The 20,236-nt window shown below is 56.6% G+C and overlaps 7 protein-coding genes across 7 annotated transcripts; 3 read left to right on the top strand and 4 right to left on the bottom strand.

The window, feature by feature from the left end:
• Nucleotides 1-856: 856 nt before the first annotated feature.
• Nucleotides 857-3,798, bottom strand: W97_09222 (uncharacterized protein; the record flags this gene model as incomplete). Its single annotated transcript, XM_007787084.1, has 3 exons — nucleotides 857-898; nucleotides 955-3,211; nucleotides 3,266-3,798. The coding sequence occupies 3 exons, from the start codon at nucleotides 3,796-3,798 to the stop codon at nucleotides 857-859; spliced, it is 2,832 nt and encodes a 943-aa protein (XP_007785274.1).
• Nucleotides 3,799-5,397: 1,599 nt separating this feature from the next.
• Nucleotides 5,398-6,310, top strand: W97_09221 (uncharacterized protein; the record flags this gene model as incomplete). The annotated part of the gene is made up of 6 exons (XM_007787083.1): nucleotides 5,398-5,437; nucleotides 5,492-5,521; nucleotides 5,572-5,651; nucleotides 5,707-5,758; nucleotides 5,821-5,830; nucleotides 5,887-6,310. The coding sequence occupies 6 exons, from the start codon at nucleotides 5,398-5,400 to the stop codon at nucleotides 6,308-6,310; spliced, it is 636 nt and encodes a 211-aa protein (XP_007785273.1).
• An 819-nt stretch (nucleotides 6,311-7,129) lies between these two features.
• Nucleotides 7,130-8,674, bottom strand: W97_09220 (uncharacterized protein; the record flags this gene model as incomplete). Its single annotated transcript, XM_007787082.1, has 1 exon — nucleotides 7,130-8,674. The coding sequence occupies one exon, from the start codon at nucleotides 8,672-8,674 to the stop codon at nucleotides 7,130-7,132; it is 1,545 nt and encodes a 514-aa protein (XP_007785272.1).
• Nucleotides 8,675-9,366: 692 nt separating this feature from the next.
• W97_09219 (uncharacterized protein) lies at nucleotides 9,367-11,337 on the bottom strand (the record flags this gene model as incomplete). Its single annotated transcript, XM_007787081.1, has 4 exons — nucleotides 9,367-9,702; nucleotides 9,756-10,517; nucleotides 10,623-11,003; nucleotides 11,062-11,337. 4 exons carry the CDS (start codon nucleotides 11,335-11,337, stop codon nucleotides 9,367-9,369), a joined length of 1,755 nt encoding a protein of 584 aa, XP_007785271.1.
• A 1,463-nt stretch (nucleotides 11,338-12,800) lies between these two features.
• W97_09218 (uncharacterized protein) lies at nucleotides 12,801-15,777 on the top strand (the record flags this gene model as incomplete). Its single annotated transcript, XM_007787080.1, has 5 exons — nucleotides 12,801-14,744; nucleotides 14,896-14,931; nucleotides 14,988-15,164; nucleotides 15,219-15,569; nucleotides 15,625-15,777. 5 exons carry the CDS (start codon nucleotides 12,801-12,803, stop codon nucleotides 15,775-15,777), a joined length of 2,661 nt encoding a protein of 886 aa, XP_007785270.1.
• A 464-nt stretch (nucleotides 15,778-16,241) lies between these two features.
• On the bottom strand, nucleotides 16,242-17,726 carry W97_09217 (isovaleryl-CoA dehydrogenase; the record flags this gene model as incomplete). The annotated part of the gene is made up of 4 exons (XM_007787079.1): nucleotides 16,242-16,511; nucleotides 16,596-16,725; nucleotides 16,785-17,301; nucleotides 17,363-17,726. 4 exons carry the CDS (start codon nucleotides 17,724-17,726, stop codon nucleotides 16,242-16,244), a joined length of 1,281 nt encoding a protein of 426 aa, XP_007785269.1.
• A 270-nt stretch (nucleotides 17,727-17,996) lies between these two features.
• On the top strand, nucleotides 17,997-19,823 carry W97_09216 (3-methylcrotonyl-CoA carboxylase beta subunit; the record flags this gene model as incomplete). The annotated part of the gene is made up of 2 exons (XM_007787078.1): nucleotides 17,997-19,420; nucleotides 19,532-19,823. 2 exons carry the CDS (start codon nucleotides 17,997-17,999, stop codon nucleotides 19,821-19,823), a joined length of 1,716 nt encoding a protein of 571 aa, XP_007785268.1.
• Nucleotides 19,824-20,236: the final 413 nt, after the last annotated feature.

Raw genomic sequence — 20,236 nt, 5'->3', positions numbered from 1 at the left:
GAGCCCCAAATGGACCCTGGCGAAAACAGATCGTTCAGCCTTCCACGGCACATCTACCTTACAATATGGCGTGTATTGCGACTTTAACTAAGGAGTAGTTCTCTTCCAGTTCCTGCTGTCTAACTTCTTGCACTCTGACGTCTTTGTTTAAGCTATTGGTGTGATCGAAATACTGCGAAGAGGTTCCAAATCCAGATGAGAGGCGCGACCGCAGTAAGGCACCAAGACCTTAAGGCAACAAAGCAAAAACGCCGGAAACCGTGACATGTTACCAGCTAATTAGGTTAAATAAAACATATATATAGACCGATAATGGGCCCTCAGACTTAACACATGGGTTGCTCAGGGTGTGCTCAGGCTTTGCTCAGGGCTGCTCAGAGCTGCTCAGACGCTAATCAGGCGAGCTTACCCTTGGCTCAGATTAAAGCAGCAGCTGCTCAGGGCCAAAGACGGAAGTAGCATTTGATAAGGTCCAGTTTCGCGGCAGGCTATAGAGGTATGTACTTCGCTCGCCATCTACGGACTGTTGGGATTTCGTGACTGCGCCGCTTCGGCTTGACTTCTACAGGCCTGCTGGAGTACTCTTCCTGTCAAAACCAGATCGAGATTGGGATTGGCATCAAACAACAGACTATGGCCAATCTACGAGTACCGTTCCCCATGATGCAGGACTCTCCAGTTGTTTTGTGTGGGTTGTGAACACCATAGGCAATGAAATAATAGCATCGGGAAGCAACGTTGATACCAGCAAACGAGTCACAGGTTAGCATCGCCGAGACCGAAACTGATCAAAGCCATAGTGAGTCTATAACGTTACAACCTGTCTATATATGAAACAGTTCAACAGACCGAGTCGCTATGTAATCTGCCAGCGCGAGTTGATTTGTTTCCTCCGAACCTGCAAAATTAGAAGTCAGCGCGTGCCTATCACATTCCGGAAACGGATCTCCTTACCAACGGCGCAACAAACATCACCCCAACGAAAAGCGCGACTACAGTCGCAAGCATCTGCAATTTATTAAAATCCTTCCCCAGCACATCAAAGGAGAAGCTGGGTGTAACCCTCGTCCCGAACAAATCAAGGCCGTAGGCAAAAATTAAGCTCGTGCTCTCTAATAACGAAGGGCTCGTGATGAGCCCAACGATGCCGAAAACCTCCCGCTTGTGATTCAGATACCACTTGGGATCAAAGTCAACAACCGGTGAGTACCTGACCAACCCCTCAGTAACCTCTGCAGGGGTCGGGTCTCTGCCCACCGGACGGCGTGGATCGATGACATTCCGCGGTATGCCTACGATGGAGTTCGATTCTGGCAGAACGGCCAGGAGCTGCCGCGAGGTAATACCTTGCCGTGTCTGAGTAACGGACATCTTTGAGATCTCCTCCGAGATCTGGAATGTCTGGGATACAACATGTGGCTTGGCTACGTCCCCAGGCGCAGCCGCTGGCTGAAAGCTTGAGTAATTGGCGGCTGTATCTAGCGGCCCTCGGTCGTCGGGGATGGCGGACTCGTACAGCTCCGCAACTACTAGCTGGTGGCCTCGGGACAGTGAGCTCGAGGAGACGTCAAGCGTGTAGGAGTACGTGAACCAGTTCTCTGAGATGGCGGAAGTGATTTTGCGGGTTACGTCGACCCCGCTGTGGCTGGCGGTGTATAAGACATCGCCAGATGTCGAATCCAGCAGGTAGACTGACAGCGTGCTTGCAGTCCTGTGTACAGCGGTGACCAGGACAAGATTGGGATTGAGATACTTGTATAGTACTCGTCGGTCGCCTAGGACCTTGCCGATGGATGCCACGGGGTCATCAGCGGGCCGAGGCGTGATATCGAGGATGCTCTCGTCTGTCGCAGGCAGGAATCGCCATAGTGGAATGGGATTTTCCTGGCCGGGTGTATGCGCTCGTACCTCGCCCTCAGCTAAGGAGTACGACACGACTGCAGCGCCAGTAGAAGGGTGTCGAAAGGCTGAGTTGACGTGAGGATCTACAGGAAGCAGTTTTCCAGTAGCTGCGTCGATTAACAGACTTAATCCTCTCGCCTGATCATGAACGGCTATGGCTCCACCAGACGAGGTCCGCAGCTGCGGTGTCCACTTCTCCTCTGCAGTCAGAGGAACGGTGTCCATGCTCCAGAGGATCTTTCCTGAACCACCGGCATTGAGGGCGGCCATGCGGCCTTTCTCAGTGGCGACGACGATCAGCTTACGGAAGCCGAAGCTATCTTTCTGCAAACCATCTAGAGGCCTCCTCGTGCTGCCGCCGGAGAAGTTGGCAAGGATCCTGCTGGGAAGTTTCTGAAGCCACCCGGGGAGATATTGCAGGTCTCCAGCGTGTCTTTTCACCCTATGAATGTAAGCGGCTAGTATGTTTCCATGGCTCTCAATCTCCAGCTGGTCTGCCAGAGATTCCGTTTCGGGAAGCTCTGCCCAAATGGCAGCCGTAACGCCTGCGAGTGCCTCTGGGCGTGACCATGTCACTTCGCCGTTGCGGATGAGGGCCCATTCTCCGTTAGAGAACAGCACAGCCGACCTTACGGCTTGGGCAGAACCAGATCGAGAAACTACCTCCGAGACAGCCGAAACGGGATATGGCTGATCACTGAGATCGGGTACTGCCGTCGCCTTTAATGGCCAGCGTCCGAGGATGCCGTGCGAGACGGACGATACAACAGTGACCTCGTCGGCCGTGATTCTCGTGAAATAGACGTTTGCATCCACTGTACTTGTTGCGAAAGCTCCCTTGCCGGCCACTCTGGGAAGTGAGTAGGCTTTTGAGATCAACGAACGTTTCAGGTCGATGTGATACACATCGGCCCAGTGGCTTTGAGCTGTCTGAATCTGAACCAGAAAATGCGGCATTGAGTTAGTTGCAAGCGGGGCATGGAGGGAGATCGTATCGATCCCCACACCATCCTTGCCTTCGATATCTAGTGAAGCCACGCTCTTCGTGCCCACGATGTTGACCTTCAGTGCCCTGCTGAATTTGTCCGTCCACGCTAGGATTGGAGAGGCGGAATTGGCCCCAACGAACAGTATCGAATCTACAGATGACAGGTCACTCTCAGAGCTCAGGCTGTATTGGTCGGTTTTGTGTCCAGTCGACTGGTCCAGAGACACCACTTTGATCTTCAGTCCGCCGAGAAGAGTGGTGTGCAGGGAGACGTAGTGGATGCCGGCTCCTGAGGCTAGTACTTGAAGAGGTGCGTCTCCACTGGAGTGGTTGTGAGTTATACGTTACACGCAAAGGGCTATGAAGCAGCCGTACCTCTCATCCTCAAAGCTCCACTTGACTTGGCCAGTCTTCCCGTCTAGCCGGCTCACCACAGGGGTGCTAGCATTGAAGAGGACTAATACATCTTTCGGACCCGCAGATACCTCGCTGTCCTCAATCTCTATTATCTCCAGGTCCTGAACAGGTCCTGATAGAGACTCGGCACTCCAAACCAATCTTCCATCCGCAGCGCTCCATGCAGTAACATGACTACCCACAGCGGCCACCACTGTATCTTGCCCTTGGCCAGCCCTCAGCCAGCTCTTGATAGCGTCTGACGAAGCCAACGATTGCCGCCAGACTATGTGTCCGTCTTTTGGATTTACTGCGCCCAACACAAGCTTGTCCGAGAGCGTGTAGATGAGGGCGGCTTTCGAGCCTGCATACGGTTGCTGGAAAAAGCTGGTGTGCTGCTGGGGAAGGCCTAGCAGTGCGTGGTGGTAGTCGACGTGGTAGGCATCATCGGCGAAGACGGCGAGTGCTGAGGGGAGCAGCGATGCGAGGCTTAGCAGAGCATGGAGTCGCATGGTGCACTACTGCTGGCATCACACCACGTCCCTGCCGCGTCAAGCTCCGGCGTGTGGCACTGTTTGGATATGGCCAAGGAACCGCCGGGATGTCACTTTATCCGGCCGACTTCAAAGCTCATACCTTAAGCATAGAAAACCAACTCGCTACCACCGACTAAACACAACCAAACACAGTCTAAAAGTAGCTGACTAGAAGCTTCAAATAGTGATTGCCATGTCAATTAGCTGGGTAGTGACCTAGTTTTGGTTCGGAGAAACTCTGTGCTGGTAGTAAAGCGTGATGTTCGTGGTTGGAGTCGGCCCTTCTCTGGCCACGACGTGGGCAGGTTTTGACGACTTACTTATCTAAGGGACTCGCTGTCCTGTTGGGTGGTATCGTGGTATCGTGGTATCGTGGTATCGTGGTATGAGCAACAGTCCTCCTTCCAGTTCCGCTATGAAATCAAGCAGTCCCCGACGAAGGCCATCGCTCCCACCAGGGTCTGATCCTGCTTTCGTGTTCTGCCAAGGCAGCGTTGCAGGGCGTCATACCGGTTTTGGCGACCGAGACACGCTGGACTCGTCATGAACGCCGGCCTTTGTGCCCACGCCATGCACGCACATGCACGCACATGCACGCATCTGCTAGCACACGAGCCGATCACCGTTCTCGCGATGCCGATGCGACAGCTGGCCAGGTGCAGAGACGGGGGCCCGGCACAACGGGCATTGGTGCTCTGTTACCGTGGCGCTGGAGCGGGAGCGATTCCGGGCAGTTCCGGGGCAGTTCCACGAGGTGCGCCAAACAGCGGCACCTGCAGAGCCCTTTTGCGCGATGGAGGGGGGGAGCGGCTTGTCACTGGCTACTGGGGCCGAACGCGGGCAGGATGCGCTCTTTTGCGGCCAGTCATGAACAGCGAAGGGGCGGCCGTTGCATGCGCCTGCACCGCCTGCACCGCCTGCGTCTTTGATTGCAGAGATCAGCTGGCGACGGAAAGCCTCAGCTGCAGTGTGCTGGCTTCGCCCGAACGGCTCTCGCGACAAGCCAGATGGCAGATCCAGCAGGCTAAAAGCCCCATCTCCACATGCCCGATTTGCCCGGTTGCCTGCCTGCAGCTCCGCAAGCCGAACCTCGCCTTCCCACCTGCCAGAGCATTGATGTCAATTGCCAATTGTGAATTGTTCTGTTCAGCCCGGTGCGAGCGAGCGAGCGCAGACTGGCCAGCCTCCGAAGCTCCATAAGCTGGAGCGGCTGAGCTCAGGCGGAAAAGGCTTACGCTCCCTGCGAAACCTTCCAGGACGAACCCGGACGCGGTGAAGAAAAACACCACGGCGCTGACAAAAGCCTGCGACGCCACACGCCAACAGCGCAGAGCAACGGCGTTCGTGTGGTTGGTCGGCCGCTCAGATCGCGCCGCTTCAATCTCGAAAAGACCAATCTAATTGGAATAGCGGACCGACCTTTGCCATTGGTCAAGGTTTGAAAGTCCGTAAAGCTTGCGCAGCTCGGTCACCCGTGGCGCGCTCCGCAGTCCTGTGCGGTCTCTTCACCGCACGCGAAGATGAAGCAGAGGGCCGGTTCCTCGGACGCTTCTCTGCTCTCAAACACGCCGAGACATGTCACAGAGGGAGTATCACATTGTTGTTCTGGGATCAGGTGCGGAGCCGGCATTCCCACTTTCGCTTTGTTTGCCCGGTGCTAACGGCCTAGTAGGCGGGGTTGGCAAAAGCTGTCTCACCGGTACTGCGCAAGCTCCCTTCGGAAGAAGGATAGAAGCTGAAGCGTCACAGCGCAATTTGTGCAGAACGTGTGGATCGAGAGCTATGATCCGACAATCGAGGACTCGTACCGCAAGCTCATGGAGGTGGACGTCAGTGCCTCAATCTCCGCAGAGCTCGCAGCCCGCTGATCTGGACCATCCACAGGGCCGGCAGGTCGTCCTCGAGATATTGGACACTGCAGGCACAGAGCAATTCAGTCAGTGGCCTCCTTCACAGCCGACCGAACATAGTCTACTACCATTGCTGACGCTACAATAGCCGCCATGAGGTAGCCGTCCAGCACCCGCCCCCCCTCGCGCCTCACACACTGCTGATACCGCCCAGAGAGCTCTACATGAAGTCCGGCCAAGGCTTCCTCCTAGTCTTCAGCATAACCTCCATGTCCTCCCTCCACGAGCTCGCCGAGCTACGCGACCAGATCATCCGCATCAAAGACGACCCGCGGGTCCCCCTCGTCTTGGTAGGAAACAAGTCCGATCTAGAAGAAGATCGGGCAGTGTCGCGTGCGCGTGCCTTCGCCGTGTCGCAGGGTTGGGGAAGTCCATACTACGAGACGAGCGCCCGACGGAGGGCGAATGTGGATGAGGTGTTTAAGGATCTGTGCAGGCAGATTATTAGGAGAGATGTCGAGCTGTCGCGGGCGACGGACTCGGACCCGAGGGAGGGGAGGAGGAGGAGAGATACCCAGGACAGGAACAGGAGGAGGAGGAGCAATCGGTCGAGGGAGCATCGGTGTGTTATATTGTAGGCAGATGGGTTGAACAAGCGCGAGGCATGGTTCTTCCGTGCCGCGCACCCCAAAGGGCAGTGCCTTGATTCTCTTCTTGTCAATATCATCTGGCCGACTTGGCCTTCTGCGATAGATAGTAAATAGAGGAGTAACTTGCCGCTCAGGCGCGGGTCAGGTGTTTTTTGGAGTCATCGCTCACCGTCACTGCTGTGTTGGTGCACACACTCCTGCCTTCTCACCTAGTTCGCGTCCCTTTCTCTGACTCCAGCTTGATCTCTGTGAGACGGTACTTCCACTTGCTCGCTGGCGCGGCTTCTGGCGCGGTCTACTCTGCGCAGTATATCACACTAGGCATGTGTGACCGGGACATTGTGTCACCATGCGGCTTTGGATCATGCGGCTTCCCTTCCAGTCTCGCTGCTCTGCTTCATCGTTGAGATACCTGTCAGTAACTCAGTAACTCAGTAACTCAGTAACTCAGTAACTGGACGATCTTGTATCTGCCCACGAGCCTTTACACGCTTTCACATGCGACAAAGCTGCTTGCACAAGACCGAGCTACCCAGTCTGCGCTCGGAGCCATCGTCGTCGCCTTGACCTTTGAGAAGTTATTGCTACGCCCGGGCGGGTTGTGTTCCGACAAACTACGACACACGACTGCTGACACGCGAAGCTAAAGAACCCAACGACCCTTTCGATGCAGCTTTCGGGTTACGAGCATGCAAAAAGCATAACATCTGCCAATTCCGTTATTTTTATGGCACCAGCAAAAGCTCAAGTAGCACTGGCTTTCAGTCGTATCCCCAGGGTATACTCATCCACCTGCCCCCCCAACACCTAAACCTTCGCATCAAAAACTAGTGCAACCCCATCATCCCCAGCTGTAACGATCCACCGCCCTCCACCCTGCACAAACCCCTGCACCAAACCCCCCTCCCCACCCCCTCTATGTCCCCTCCACTCCCCCACGAGCCCCTTCGCCGCCGCCGCAGTCCCGCCCCTAGCATCCCACCGCCTCACCACCCCATCGCTCCCACAGCTCGTGAGCAACCACTCCCCGCCCGGCACGTCGCGCACGAACTCTACCTTCACGACCGCCTTCTCTTCCTCGTTCTCCTCCGCGTGCTCCTCGTTGGCCTCGGCGTGCGCCTCGGGAATGTGCCGCCGTACGGCAAAGCGATGCGCGGTGTCGAACAGCACGATACTGCCGTCCACACTCCCAGCCGCTAGGAGCGTAGACGGCGGCGCAGAAAAGGATAACGTAACAACATCATCCGTCTGCGCTTTTAGGCTCGCGAGGATCTGGCCTGCTTGTCCCGCACTCTGCTTCCCGCCTCCCGCCCCCGCTTTGGCGCGCGCACCTGCGGCCTTGACGCTGCCAGAGGATGATGATGATTCAGCGCCTATGCGTGGCAGTGAGATGATTCGAACATGTCCCTCTGCACCCCCGACAGCAGCGAAGGCCCCGTTCGGCGACACGGCTACGCTGTACAGGCCCCCCTCGACTTTGAACCGCTCGTCCTGCGCCGTTAAGCTGACGACGGCCTGGCTGCCCTGAGCGGGAGCTAGCCCCGCGGCCGCAGCCTCGCCCCACACGTCCCAGGCGTAGAAACTCGCGTCCTCAGAGACAGTGGCCAGGAGTCTCCCATCCGGGCTCCACGCCCCGGCGGTGCAGGCCTCGGTGTGTATATAATACGTCTGCACAATCGTGAGGGGGCTCGTCTTGTCAGCCGCATTGATGCTATACACCCAGACACTTCCATCTTTCGCGCCTAGCGCGATGGTGTTGGGGTGTCCAGGGTGCGGACACGCCGATATCCAGTTGATCTCCTCGACCTCTGCCGCGGAGGCGAGGGGGCGGTATTTCCGCCCACTGGGGTCGGTCTGCCAGACGCGCAAGGAGCCGTCTAGCCCGCCGGTGCAGAGGTATTGGCCTTTTGGGTGCGTGTAGGTGATAGATCCGATCGAGGCGGTGTGGCCGGTGAGTTTGTAGAGGGGTGGGAGGGAGGCGCGCTCCACGGGCTGTGGGTTGCTCTGATAGCTGGCGGGTAGCACGGGCGCCTCAGGGGGTGTGGCATCGAACACATAGCCAATTCCAATCTCATCCTCATTCTCGCCTTCGCCGCCCCCGGTGGCTATTATCTGAGGGTGGACGGGATGTTGGGCTATGCAGAAGATGGACTCTTTATGCGCGTCGAAGTGGGCGACGCTGTCGTTGTGAAGTTGGATTTCTTGGAGGGCCTCGTCGTCGTCGGAGTCCATGGGCGCGTCCTCGTCGGAGGCAATCTCCTCATCGGCTTCTGTGGGGTCGAGCATTGCATCTGAGTGGTCTGAGTCGGCATCGTTCATGTCGACGTTCTGGTGGGGCGCTTGGGCGGACATTGTGGTGCTTCTCGGGGGGGTGTGGCGGATGAGGAGGGAGGGTTGGAGATGGATTGAGTCGGGGAAGGCAGAGACGGGATCTAGAGGAGTTTTATATATATAGGTACTGGCGAGTGCTTCTGTGCACGGCGTTGACTGTCCCGCAGTGACTCGGTGCTGGCCGTGCTGGCTTAGAAATTGTTTCGAGGCGTGGCTCGAGCGTCTGCATGAGGGCCGCACGTCATCAGATCACCATCAGATCACCAACCCCCACCGCGATCACAGAACTACAGGCTACATCAATAACAATGCTCCCTTTAGTATCGCTGTAATGCTCTATAAGACGGTCTAAACAGCCTACTCAAGGCCTTTTATTTAACCGTTCACTTCTACGAGTTACTGTAGCTGCTGATCGTAGATTACTCTGTGGAGTTGACGGTGAGAGAGCGCTGCGTTGCCTTCGCGGTGAGACCATTTCCCCGCTTGACGTGGGCGGTAAAGAGCGACGGGACGTCTCTTATGGGCGGAAACGCTGTGCATGACAGTGGGATATCGCATTGAAGGCTGCTCGGATGTTCAAATTGACTGTTTCTGAAGAATACTTCGACTTGTACACTGTATAAAAACGCCAGACCTGAAACTGCATCGGTACAACAAATATCGACCGACATCTACGCACACAAGAAGCCCCGCAGAGCGATACTGAAAGCGCCCTACAACTTCGCTCCCTTAGCCCTCCTCACCTCTCTCTCCTTGTCTCTCAACAATCGCCTCAGAATCTTACCGCTAGGGCTCTTCGGAATGACATCGATAAACTCGACGCCGCCCTTAAGCCACTTGTGCCGCGCTTTGTGCTCCTCGACGTGCTTGGCAATCTCACGAGCAACCATGCGATCGCTTTCCTCAAGACCGACCGAGGTCGACTTGACAACGAAGGCCTTCGGTACCTCACCGGCTCGCTCGTCGGGTACCGGGATCACGGCGCAGTCGGCGACTGATGGGTGAGTTAGGAGATGCGCTTCTAGCTCTGCTGGAGCGACTTGGAGGCCCTGCGATAGAAGTCAGCGTTTTTGTCCACCGTGGAATAGCTACTGTGACACACCTTGACTTTAATCAATTCCTTAATGCGATCAACAATGAACACATGCTCATGGCCCGAAGGGGCCACCCTGATGACCGCCTCATCGCCAGTCCGCATCCAGCCGTCCTGGAACGTTTCCTTGTCCGCTTCCGGCTTATTCAAATACCCCATGACCACCGAGGGAGAGTTGACCACCAGCTCGCCCGGCTGATCATACCCCGTGATCTCGACGCCCTCAATCGACATGAGCTTCACCGTTATTCCAGGAAGGAGAGACCCAGACGAGCCGAACCAGATGTCCTGCCCGCTAGTGGAGCAGACGACCGTGCTGGTCTCCGTAAGCCCATAGCCCTGGCGGATCGACCAGTCGGGATACAGTTTCTGCAAATCATCCGCCGTTTCCTGCCCCAGCGGCGCCGCGCCGGTGAAGATGCCCTGCACGCTGCTGAGGTCGAACTGATCCATGACGTTCTTGTTCTTGGTCATCAAAATAATAATCGGCGGGACCAGGTAGAGCGTGTTGATCTTGTAGTTCTGGATCGCCTGGAGGAAGGACTTGAATTCGAATTTGGGCAGCACGACGACGCCGTCGCCGCGGTAGACGCTCGCGTGGCAGATCACAACGAGGCCGTAGATGTGACTCATGGGGAGGAGGCCGAGCGCGTTTTCGATATAGTCGGATTGGTTGCGAGGCTCGATTTTGGTGTCGCGGTAGGGTTTGTCGTAGGTACTGATTTGGAGGGTGTTGGCGATGACGTTGTAGTGAGAGATTTTTACACCTTTCTGATCGTATCAACCCATGTTAGCAGCCACGCTGGCGAACGCTCCATGCAAGGCGGGACCCGTGGGGGTCTCGTCCCGCGCTGCTCAGACGGGCTCGATACTTACTGGTAGCCCTGATGTTCCACTAGAATAGCACAGGAACGCGCACTGCGTCTTGCCCTGGCCCTGTTTCCAATTCAATGGCTCCAATCGCGGCTGCTTAGACCCTTCATCAATCAACTGCTGTACGGTCTTGTACTGCTTCGGCGCTTCCTGCCCGCCCGTCGCTACCTTTGGCATCTCGAGGATATACACCCGGTTCTCTGGCAGCCCAACCGCCCTCGCAGCCTGCAAAGATGCTTCGAGGAGGGGGAGGCATGTGAAGAGACATTTTGCGCCAGAGTCCCTAAGCTGGTATTGCAGTTCCTCGGCGGAATATGCGGCGTTCGCGGGCGTCTGGAGGCCACCGAGCCGGTGGGTGGCCCAAGCCAACGTCAGGGTGTCGATCTGCGCACTCAGTCAGCTTCCGATGGTTCTTGCGATAGCCAGGGAGGATCGCGCGCACCGTGTTGACGCTGAACACGCCGATGACCTTGTCCCACTCGGTCCGCTGGTTGGGCTGCCATCCCAACTCTTTCGCCAAGCCGCGGGCAAGGTGATCTATGCGCTCCTTGACTTCTAACGCTGAGTATGCCTTGCCCGTCAAGCCGCAGGTGAAGGGAGGTCGGGAGTAGCCGAGCGGATGTCGGTTGTAGTTCTCATCCCACATGAACTGGTCGATGGAGATGGAGTCCGGTATCTCTGGCAGCTTCGGCACCCATGATGGCGAGGTGAAAGGCATTGTTGATCAAGCGGCGGTCTATGTAGTTGTTGGAATTGGGCGACGGCGTTTTGATGCTGGAGAGCTGCAGGGGAGTGAGAGCGGAAGGTGCAGAGATTGAGAGAGGGATGCAGCGCGGGGATCGGGAGACGATCTGGATGCTTGAACTCGGTCCTCGGACCCGGTCCTCTGCTGTTTTGGAGGCAAGCTCTGGGGAAGCCAGCGATCGATTGGCCCCGTTCGTGCACCAAGCACCCCCAGATCTCGAGGGGCCAAGGCTGTGGAGTGCCCGCAACCTCGGCTGCGGAGGCGGCTCTGGAACGTTGCTAAACGCATCCATGCTTGGGAAACCACCGCACTCAATTGCTGATCCATTCTGACGAACTGTTCTCTTGATACTGGAAGAATCAGCAGAAACGCAGCATCCTTTTGTAGAATATATCCGGGGGTTACGAGTGTCAGCAGAGCTGTCGCCGGTCCACAATCTGGGGAACCCAGTGAAATCCGAGATATCTCCGTATCTTATACTACGGCTTCACCCCATCGCGCATCCATCACCTGGGCATGCCTCAACCAGCGCTCAGGATGAACAGCTTCCACGCCCTGCAGCGTTCGAGCAGCTCGTGATCATATTGCAGCGCGTGGAATCTATCAGCATCGCCCGTGACATGTTCATATCTGGGTACTGGTCAGCTACTATCATCAAGCTCTTAAGGCTGCCGTTTTACTTCGCTTCACCTCTTCTGATCTTTCGTCGCAAGCGACGCAGTTCATACCTTAGGTGGCCGTTCGTCGAAGCTTCTGCAATTGATAGGGCGTAGACGCTCCAACCTGTTCCTACGACTCCTCATTGGACAGAGCACTTCCAGGTTGCCTGGCCCTCATCCATCACCCGAGCGATACCCTTACCATTGATGATATCCGCAACCGTCTTGCATCCTTGGCCAGCATCTTAGACTGCCCCGTCGGCGCCGGACAAGGCTGACAGCTTGTGCGAATGTCTTCACCTGATCATGTTGAACAATCTCCACATTCAGACCCGGTCGTAGGTTCACATATCCACCTCTCATTCATCATTTAAAGTGATTAGGACTCATTCCGGAAGAGCTCATCTGGAACTCACCTGTTATCGTTGGAACACGCGACTCGACTAGCTCAATAAGAAGATCTGTTGTATTGTTCACTTTCTCTATTCACATTCATCTTTTGAGCATTGTTACACCTTCTCAAGCCCCCTCACATATACCTTCGCCGAGGGTTGGAACAACCGCCTATCAATCCGGAACATCACTTCCTTCCTAAACCCCACCAAAAACTCTCGCTTTCCGTCTTTGAACTCCTGACATTTCGGAGCGTCTACTTCCATCTCTCCTGCAACGTCAAGACTATCTGCGCCGGCGTCTTTGGGATACCTTCTGCCTCGGAGCAAGTAACAACCTAAGAGCGCAGAGATGCTGTCAAAGGAGCTTCTGCGTCTCGTTCCCATGGCCGACAGAGCCGAGTGGCAGCGGGCTTTGGCGACGGCAGACACTATCGAGGATGGACTGGCCGACATGAAGGCGGTGTCACGACCAAGAAGAGCCTCTGCGATTACCGGTTCTTTGTCCATCAAGACCCCTCTGGGCTCACAGACAACTGTCCGACCACCGCCAGTAGCTGGCTCCAAGCGGAAGCGTTCCTCGGTTGTTCTTTCTGCCGTGCCCAAGCTCACACACAGCGAGACGACTGCAACGACGCCCAGCCCACCGGGCTCTCCACTGAGCTCGATACCGTCCGATCTTAGTGACGTGGACGAAGACTCGCTACATTACGAGGGAGGAGCTGTTTCCACCGGACCAACACCTGCATCAAAGCGTGCCAAAATAGTACCTGAAGCCCTCAGCGAAGCAAAAGCTGTTGTTGTTCCGAGAGAAGCGTCAGCCTCGAATATCAGGCGTACTAACAAGGACAAGAGGGCGCTTACCGGCAAAGACAGACAAGTTAATGCTGCGAGCGCGAGCCGCAAACCAACGACAGTCTCGAAACCATCATCCCTCTCTTCGGTCGACCGTCTACAAACACGGAAGGCAACACAGCGGGACAGCGCTAAAGGCGGAAAGATAGCTGAGGGAAAGGCACCTGCATCCGCACCAACAAGCCGCCGAGGTAGCAAGTCCAACGTTGTTGTCTCGAAGTATTTCACGAAATCCGCCGTGGTCAAGCTCACGAAGAATCGAAGACCTGTGCGCCTCACTCATGAACCTGTTGTGTCTGGGGCCACCGACGCTGCAGTTGCAAATTCTACTGAGTCTGTGGCGCCTTGGCTTGCCGAATTGTCACAAAAGCTCTCGATTGCGCCATCTGGACAGCAGCTCCCAGACCCAGTAGGTCAGCCACTTGTATGGGCAGACCAGCGCCAGGCCTTGTGCGAGACTGTTCCTTACTACCGATCATTTCAAGGCGGATGTTATCATTCCAACCGCTCGGTCTATGCTTTCATGTTCGATGGGGAGAGCCACGCACGTGAATACATGGATTCGGATGTAGTCCTCTTGCGTGCTGGGGGCGGCATGGGCAAAGACAAGGACAGCGGCGAAAGAATTCAGAGCAAAGATCAGACAGAAAGCGCGCAGGTGGTGGCGTTGCGCAACAACATTAGCCAGTTCAACCCCGTTGTTCTGATAGTGGGCGAGAACAATCCGAAAGCTCCGTCCAAGGTCCCCCATCCATACTGCGTCATGGCTTGGTTCAAGCCGACGCACGTCTGGTACGAGAAGTCCAAGGGCAGGAAGCTCATTCGCTACCGCTTCGAGAAGCTCCGACCCGATGAGCAGAGCTGGTGGGCGCCGCAGGGCCAAGAGGAGCCTATCAAGTTTGGTAGTCTGCCGCCTCCTCACGGCGAGGCTTGTACAGCTTGCAGAATACACAGCCCACAAGTGTACATTCAAGGCTGGATGTGCTTGGAGCCGACATGCGCTCGGTTCTGGAAGCTGAAGAGTGGAGAGGAACCTGATGAGCCATCGCTAGTCTATAACCCCAGGTTCGTCAAGCAGAAGACCATTTGGCCGCACTCTAGCGCGCCGTATAGCCTCAAGCCGGACCTCATGCAGCTCGATGCAGCGCCTCTGCTCGGACAGAACGTTTCTTGGGAAGCATGGAAGGGCTTGGCTTGTCCACAGTGCGGCCGTTGCAGTTCCAGAGAAGCCTGGATAGAATGGCAGTGCGGAAATCCGGCCTGCAATTTTACACATCAGTTGCCCCACGTCCTGATCCCAGCGAAGGCCCTCCATGATATCTACCATCCGCTATCGTCAAGCTACGCTTTCTCTCGGGACCTACATGAGCCTGGCATAACCTTCCAGCTGGAGTTCGCTAACAACTACCGGCGCAACCGTTATGTGATTCCTGGTGTCGAAGGCTTCGTGGAGCACTGGATTGCGAACAAGACGGTGAATGAGGAGACCGGAGGCCCAGATGACATGTGGGAAGAGCTGCAGACCCAGGACATTGGCCTGCGGAGGCGGAGACTGGAAGGCGAGCAGAGCAAGTCCCCAAGAATGAACCCCTTTCTGTCTTCTACTAACTTTTGCATTAGTCAAGGGCGGTATGCTGACCATGCATTTCACTGTGAATTACGTAAGTTATTGACAACACTAGCATCTACTTGTATGCTCGTACTGACTTCTCTGCAGGGCATGCCCTACAAGTTCGTCGCCGCAACCTCCAGTCTCGGCTTCGACTCCGCCTGCAACGCCATCAAAGGCACCCGCTCCCGCCTGGACTGGGCCGCCCGCTGCGTCGCCGGAGACGCACACACCGAGTTCAACGAGCTACTTGCCCTCGGCTACTTCGAAAAGCAGAAGATCAACGTAAGAGATCACCACCTCAAAACTTATTACACCAGAGGACTAACACTATCCCAGTACCACGACGACGGCGAAAAAGGGCTCGGCCCAACGATCGCAACGCTTAGCCTCGGCTACCCAGCAACTATGCGCCTCCGCATGAAAGGCAAGCACTTGCGCGGCGCGTCCAAGATGGGCGTCTGGGTCGAGGACGAGCCTATGCCGGGCTGCGAGCGTTACGAAGAGCGAAAAGCTGCGTGGCAGGAACTTCAGAATATGGACAAGAAGGCCGCAGCAGCGCGGAAGAAGACTCTGCCCACGGAGCTGAAGCTAAGGAAGACTGGTGATGCGCCTGTTGTTATCCAGATGCATCTGGGACATGGCGATATTGTTATTATGCATGGGGCGAAGATACAGAAGTACTATGAAGTATGTGATCTGCTGCGAGAATAAGCAGGGGCGGTTGGCTGATCGTTGAGCGTAGCACGCCGTTGAGCCCCACGGAAATTTGCGATTTGCACTGACGTGCAGGTACATCGACCCGGATTCTTTGGCCGAAGCGGATAAGCCGCAGTATGAAGTGCGGCTAGATGACCAGATTTATGATGGCAGCTCTTTGCCGCTGCCGCCACAGTGAGCGGCTGGCTAGATTACTTGCTACTTTTGGAAACGGATACGAATTGATGGTTTATTGGGCTACTTCGGGAATGACATGCAGCGGCATACTGGTTTAATCTTAATCTTAATTGATACGCGCCTGGTAGCTGGGACTTTGCTTGTCGAGTTCATCAACTTTCATACTTGGTTCTTTTTTCATATTGTTTGCAAGCAGGCGGCGGCGAGGTTAGAAGTGGACATTGCGAGACTCTTTCGTCCAGGGATAACGCCAGGGCCAAATCTTCTCTCCATCGTTTCCGCCTAGCACCCTGAAACCGATATTCCCGATGCGGCGCCGCAGCCGCCATAAGTCTCACCCCTCGTGCGCGATTGTCTCACGCCGGCCTCCAAGTCGGCCGTCATTTCGCCCCTCAGCAGTGCCAATATCTCCATCCCCTTGCCTTCGAAAGATGTCCGACATCACATGCCACCAACCCAGCACACTTATTGCGCATACTCCTTGTTAAAAGCCCTCCCAATAACAATCCTCCTAACCTCGCTCGTTCCCGCCCCAATCTCATACAACTTTGCATCCCTGAGCAGCCGGCCAGCGCTGACCTCGTTAACATAACCCATACCGCCCATCAGCTGGATGGCATCGAGGCCGCATTCGGTGGCGCGCTCGGCAGCGTAGAGGATCGCGCCCGCGCAGTCTTGCGTGCGGATTGTCGCGGTGTTGTCGACGGCGGCGGCGGTGGCATAGGTGAGGGCGCGCTGGGAGGGGGGTTAGGGTGGTTGGGCGTGGGGTTGGAAGGGGGAAGGGGGTTGGCAGGGGGTTCAGAGGAAAGGGGGGCTTACAGAGGCGGCGAGTTTAGTGTACATGTCTGCGAGCTTGGCTTGCACGAGCTGGTTGTGTGCTAAGGGGATGCCGAACTGGGTGCGGGTGTGGGTGTAAGGAAGAACTAGATCAAGGGCCGCCTGCATGATCCTGCACGCTGCTGTTAGCGGACTCCGAGATTATCGACGGAGAGTACTAGAAAGGCGCACCCAAGCGGTCCGGCGCTCAATACCAAGCGTTCCAGATCCAGCCCTTCCATGAGCACTTTGACTCCCCTATTGACTTCACCAACAATATCCTCTTTCGGCACGAAGACGTCCTCGAAGACAAGCTCGCCGGTGTTTGAACCCCGCATGCCCAATTTATCAAGCTTCTTCGTTACCGAGAAGCCCTTCGCGCTTGTGTCCACAATGAATGCTGTGATGCCCTTGCTGCCGGCATCCGGTGCTGTCTTCGCGTATACGATGACATGGTGCGCGTCCGGACCGTTGGTGATCCACATCTTCGTGCCATTGAGGATGTAGCCGCCGTCCGCCTCTTTGGCTGTCGTCTTCATGCTAACAACGTCGGAGCCGGCAGAGTGTTCTGACATTGCTAGTGCGCCGACCTTCTCACCCGATATCAAGCCCGGGAGGTACTTTTGCTTCTGGACCTCGGAGCCGTTGAGCATGAGCTGGTTTATGCAGAGCTGGCTGTGGGCGGCGTAGGAGAGCCCGATGCTGCCTGCTGACGAGTCAGTATCTGTCCTTCAAGGCAGTACACCGTCCTACGGGCAGGGCTGTCTCACCTGATGCTCTACTTATCTCCTCCATAACCACACAGTGCGCCTGATAACCCATTGCCAGGCCGCCGTAGTCTTCGTCTGCCGTTATGCCTAGGAAACCAGCCTCGCCCATCTTCTTCCACATATCCATGGGGAACTCATTGCTGTGATCCGTTTTCTGTGCCACCTCTTCGGGTATCTCCCTTCTCGTGAACTCTTGTACCCGTTCCCGCAGCTCGTCCAGGTCTTCCTTTGCTGGCGGCGCAAAGCCCTTGGGATGCTTCGATGAGGCTGCTCTTCGCTGGAATATTGGCGCCAACACCGCTTGCCGCCTGCCGACCTGCCGGGCACAGCGTAACAGCAGTCTGGGAGCAATTACTGCAGCCATTGCGTGTAGAGGATATGTTTTTCTTTCTGCATTCGGATGGAAGGCACGCCTTCTTGAGCTTCCCCACCGGGGTCGTTTGGGGGGGGGGGGGTCCTCGCAAAACACTTGACCCGACGGTAGCCGGGCAGACCCTGGCAAAACAAGCCTCGGCTCTGCCTGTGCCAAACATCACTGGCAGGCCCAATATCAGGTCTCGTATATATATTGTAAACCGTCAGACCGTATATACCGCCTGCCCGCCAGAGTCAGCCCTGACTTTGCTCGCCGTCAATGGCTTTAGCAGCACCCTCTCGCGAGCTGCTCGCTCTATTTCGCCGCTCTCTGCGTACAACGACCCTCTCGCGCCAGCCGTATCGAAGCCGACAATGCCGCAGAGCAATAGCAACCTACGCCCACTCCCACCATGCGTCCCAGGTCTCCATTCTTCCGACCGCCGTCGACACCTCGAGCGCGGATTACAAGGAGAACAAGCGCTCCATGGACGATGTCGTCTCCCGCATCTCCGCCTTACACGCCCGCATCGCGCAGGGCGGGCCCCCCAAATCCCGCGAAAAGCACGTCTCGCGCGGTAAAATGCTTGTGCGTGACCGCATCGCCGCCTTGATCGACCCGGGCACCTCGTTCCTCGAGCTGTCGAGCCTCGCGGGCTTCGAAGTCTACCCGGGAGAGGACGTCCCAGCCGGCGGCATCGTCACAGGCATCGGCACCGTCTCAGGCGTAACCTGCATGATCGTTGCCAACGACAGCACCGTCAAGGGTGGAACGTACTACCCCGTCACTGTGAAGAAGCATCTCAGGGCGCAGGAGATAGCCCAGCAGAACCGACTGCCGTGCATTTACCTCGTGGACAGCGGGGGCGCAAACCTGCCGCACCAGGCGGACGTCTTCCCGGATCGCGACCACTTCGGTCGTATATTCTACAACCAGGCGAGGATGTCGGGCATGGGGATCCCGCAGCTGAGCGTAGTCATGGGGCCGTGTACAGCTGGCGGGGCATACGTGCCCAGCATGTCCGACGAAAGCATCATCGTTGAGAACCAGGGCCACATCTTCCTCGCCGGTCCTCCCCTTGTCAAAGCCGCCACCGGCGAAGTCGTGTCGGCTGAAGAGCTGGGCGGCGGCCGCCTCCACAGCGAGGTCAGCGGCGTGACGGACTACCTCGCCGTCGACGACGCCCACGCCCTCGTGCTAGCCCGTCGCAGCATCTCGAATCTAAACTGGCCGCAAGCTCAAAGCAGCACCGTCATGAAGACGTGGGAGGAGCCCCTGCACGACCCGGAAGAACTCCACGGCATCGTCGGCACGAATCTGCGCCGCCAAATCCCCATCCACGAAGTCATATCGCGCATCGTCGACGGCTCCGTCTTCGCCGAGTTCAAGGCCACCTACGGCTCCACTCTCGTCACGGGCTTCGCGCACATCTACGGTCACCCCGTCGGCATTGTCGCCAACAACGGCATCCTTTTCTCCGAGTCGTCGCTTAAGGGCGCGCACTTTATACAGCTGTGCGCCAAGCGCGGCATCCCGCTTGTCTTCCTGCAGAACATCAGCGGCTTCATGGTCGGCAAGGACGCGGAGGCGGGCGGGATCGCGAAGAACGGCGCTAAGTTGGTCACTGCTGTTGCGTGTGCGGAGGTGCCCAAGTTTACTGTGGTTGTGGGCTCGAGTGCAGGGGCGGGGAATTATGGGATGTGGTAAGTCGCTGTTCCTGGTCCAAGTTGTCCCTCCTTGATGGGCTCTATCGCCTTGCTCGCAGTAACGCAAGATACTGCTAAACGGCGGCCATGACTAACTGGTACCGACAGTGGCCGCGCCTACTCACCCAACTTCCTCTTCCTCTGGCCGACGGCGAAAACGTCCGTCATGGGCCCGGAGCAGCTCTCCTCGGTCATGGAAGCCGTGGGCAAGACCGTCGATCCGGAGCTGAAGGCAAGGATAGAGCGGGAGAGCGAGGCGACCTTCTCGAGCGCGAGGTTGTGGGACGACGGCGTCGTTCCGCCCAGTCACACGAGGAAAGTGCTGGGCATGGGGCTGATGGCGGCTTGTGGAGGAAGTGTGGTGAGGAAGGAAACGAACTGGGGTGTATTCAGGATGTAGGAGGCTAGGGGATGAGGGGTGGAGTTTCGAACCGATAGTGGTGGCGCTTGCTGTGGCATGTTTTACAAAGGGCAAAAAAAAGGTGTGGAGAGTTTCGCCGCCTAGACGAGTAGGCTCAGCTAGCCTGAAGAAGGTGCAGGACACTCCGACAAGAAAGACGGCGTGGATTTTCAATGCTCAGATGGCGTAAGCGCCTTGGTGGTGGACTCTACGAGGGTAGATGGGGAATGGAAGGAGCAAAAGCAAACGAAAAGGTAGCGCGAGTAAAGGAAAGTCTTGGAGAACATGAGAACAGCTTTCCGCATGCCTACCTAGGTATATATATATCCTGGCGTTCTCATGATCAGGCAAGATGGTAGTATTGAGAGGCAGAAGGTGCAACGGTCGTTGCCGGCGCACGTGACGGTCTTAGC

Source organism: Coniosporium apollinis, assembly GCF_000281105.1.
Source record: "Coniosporium apollinis CBS 100218 chromosome Unknown supercont1.92, whole genome shotgun sequence".
Lineage (NCBI taxonomy): Eukaryota > Fungi > Ascomycota > Dothideomycetes > Coniosporium > Coniosporium apollinis.
The sequence above is the reverse complement of the archived record's forward strand: the minus strand, read 5'-3'. Positions and strand labels throughout refer to the sequence as shown.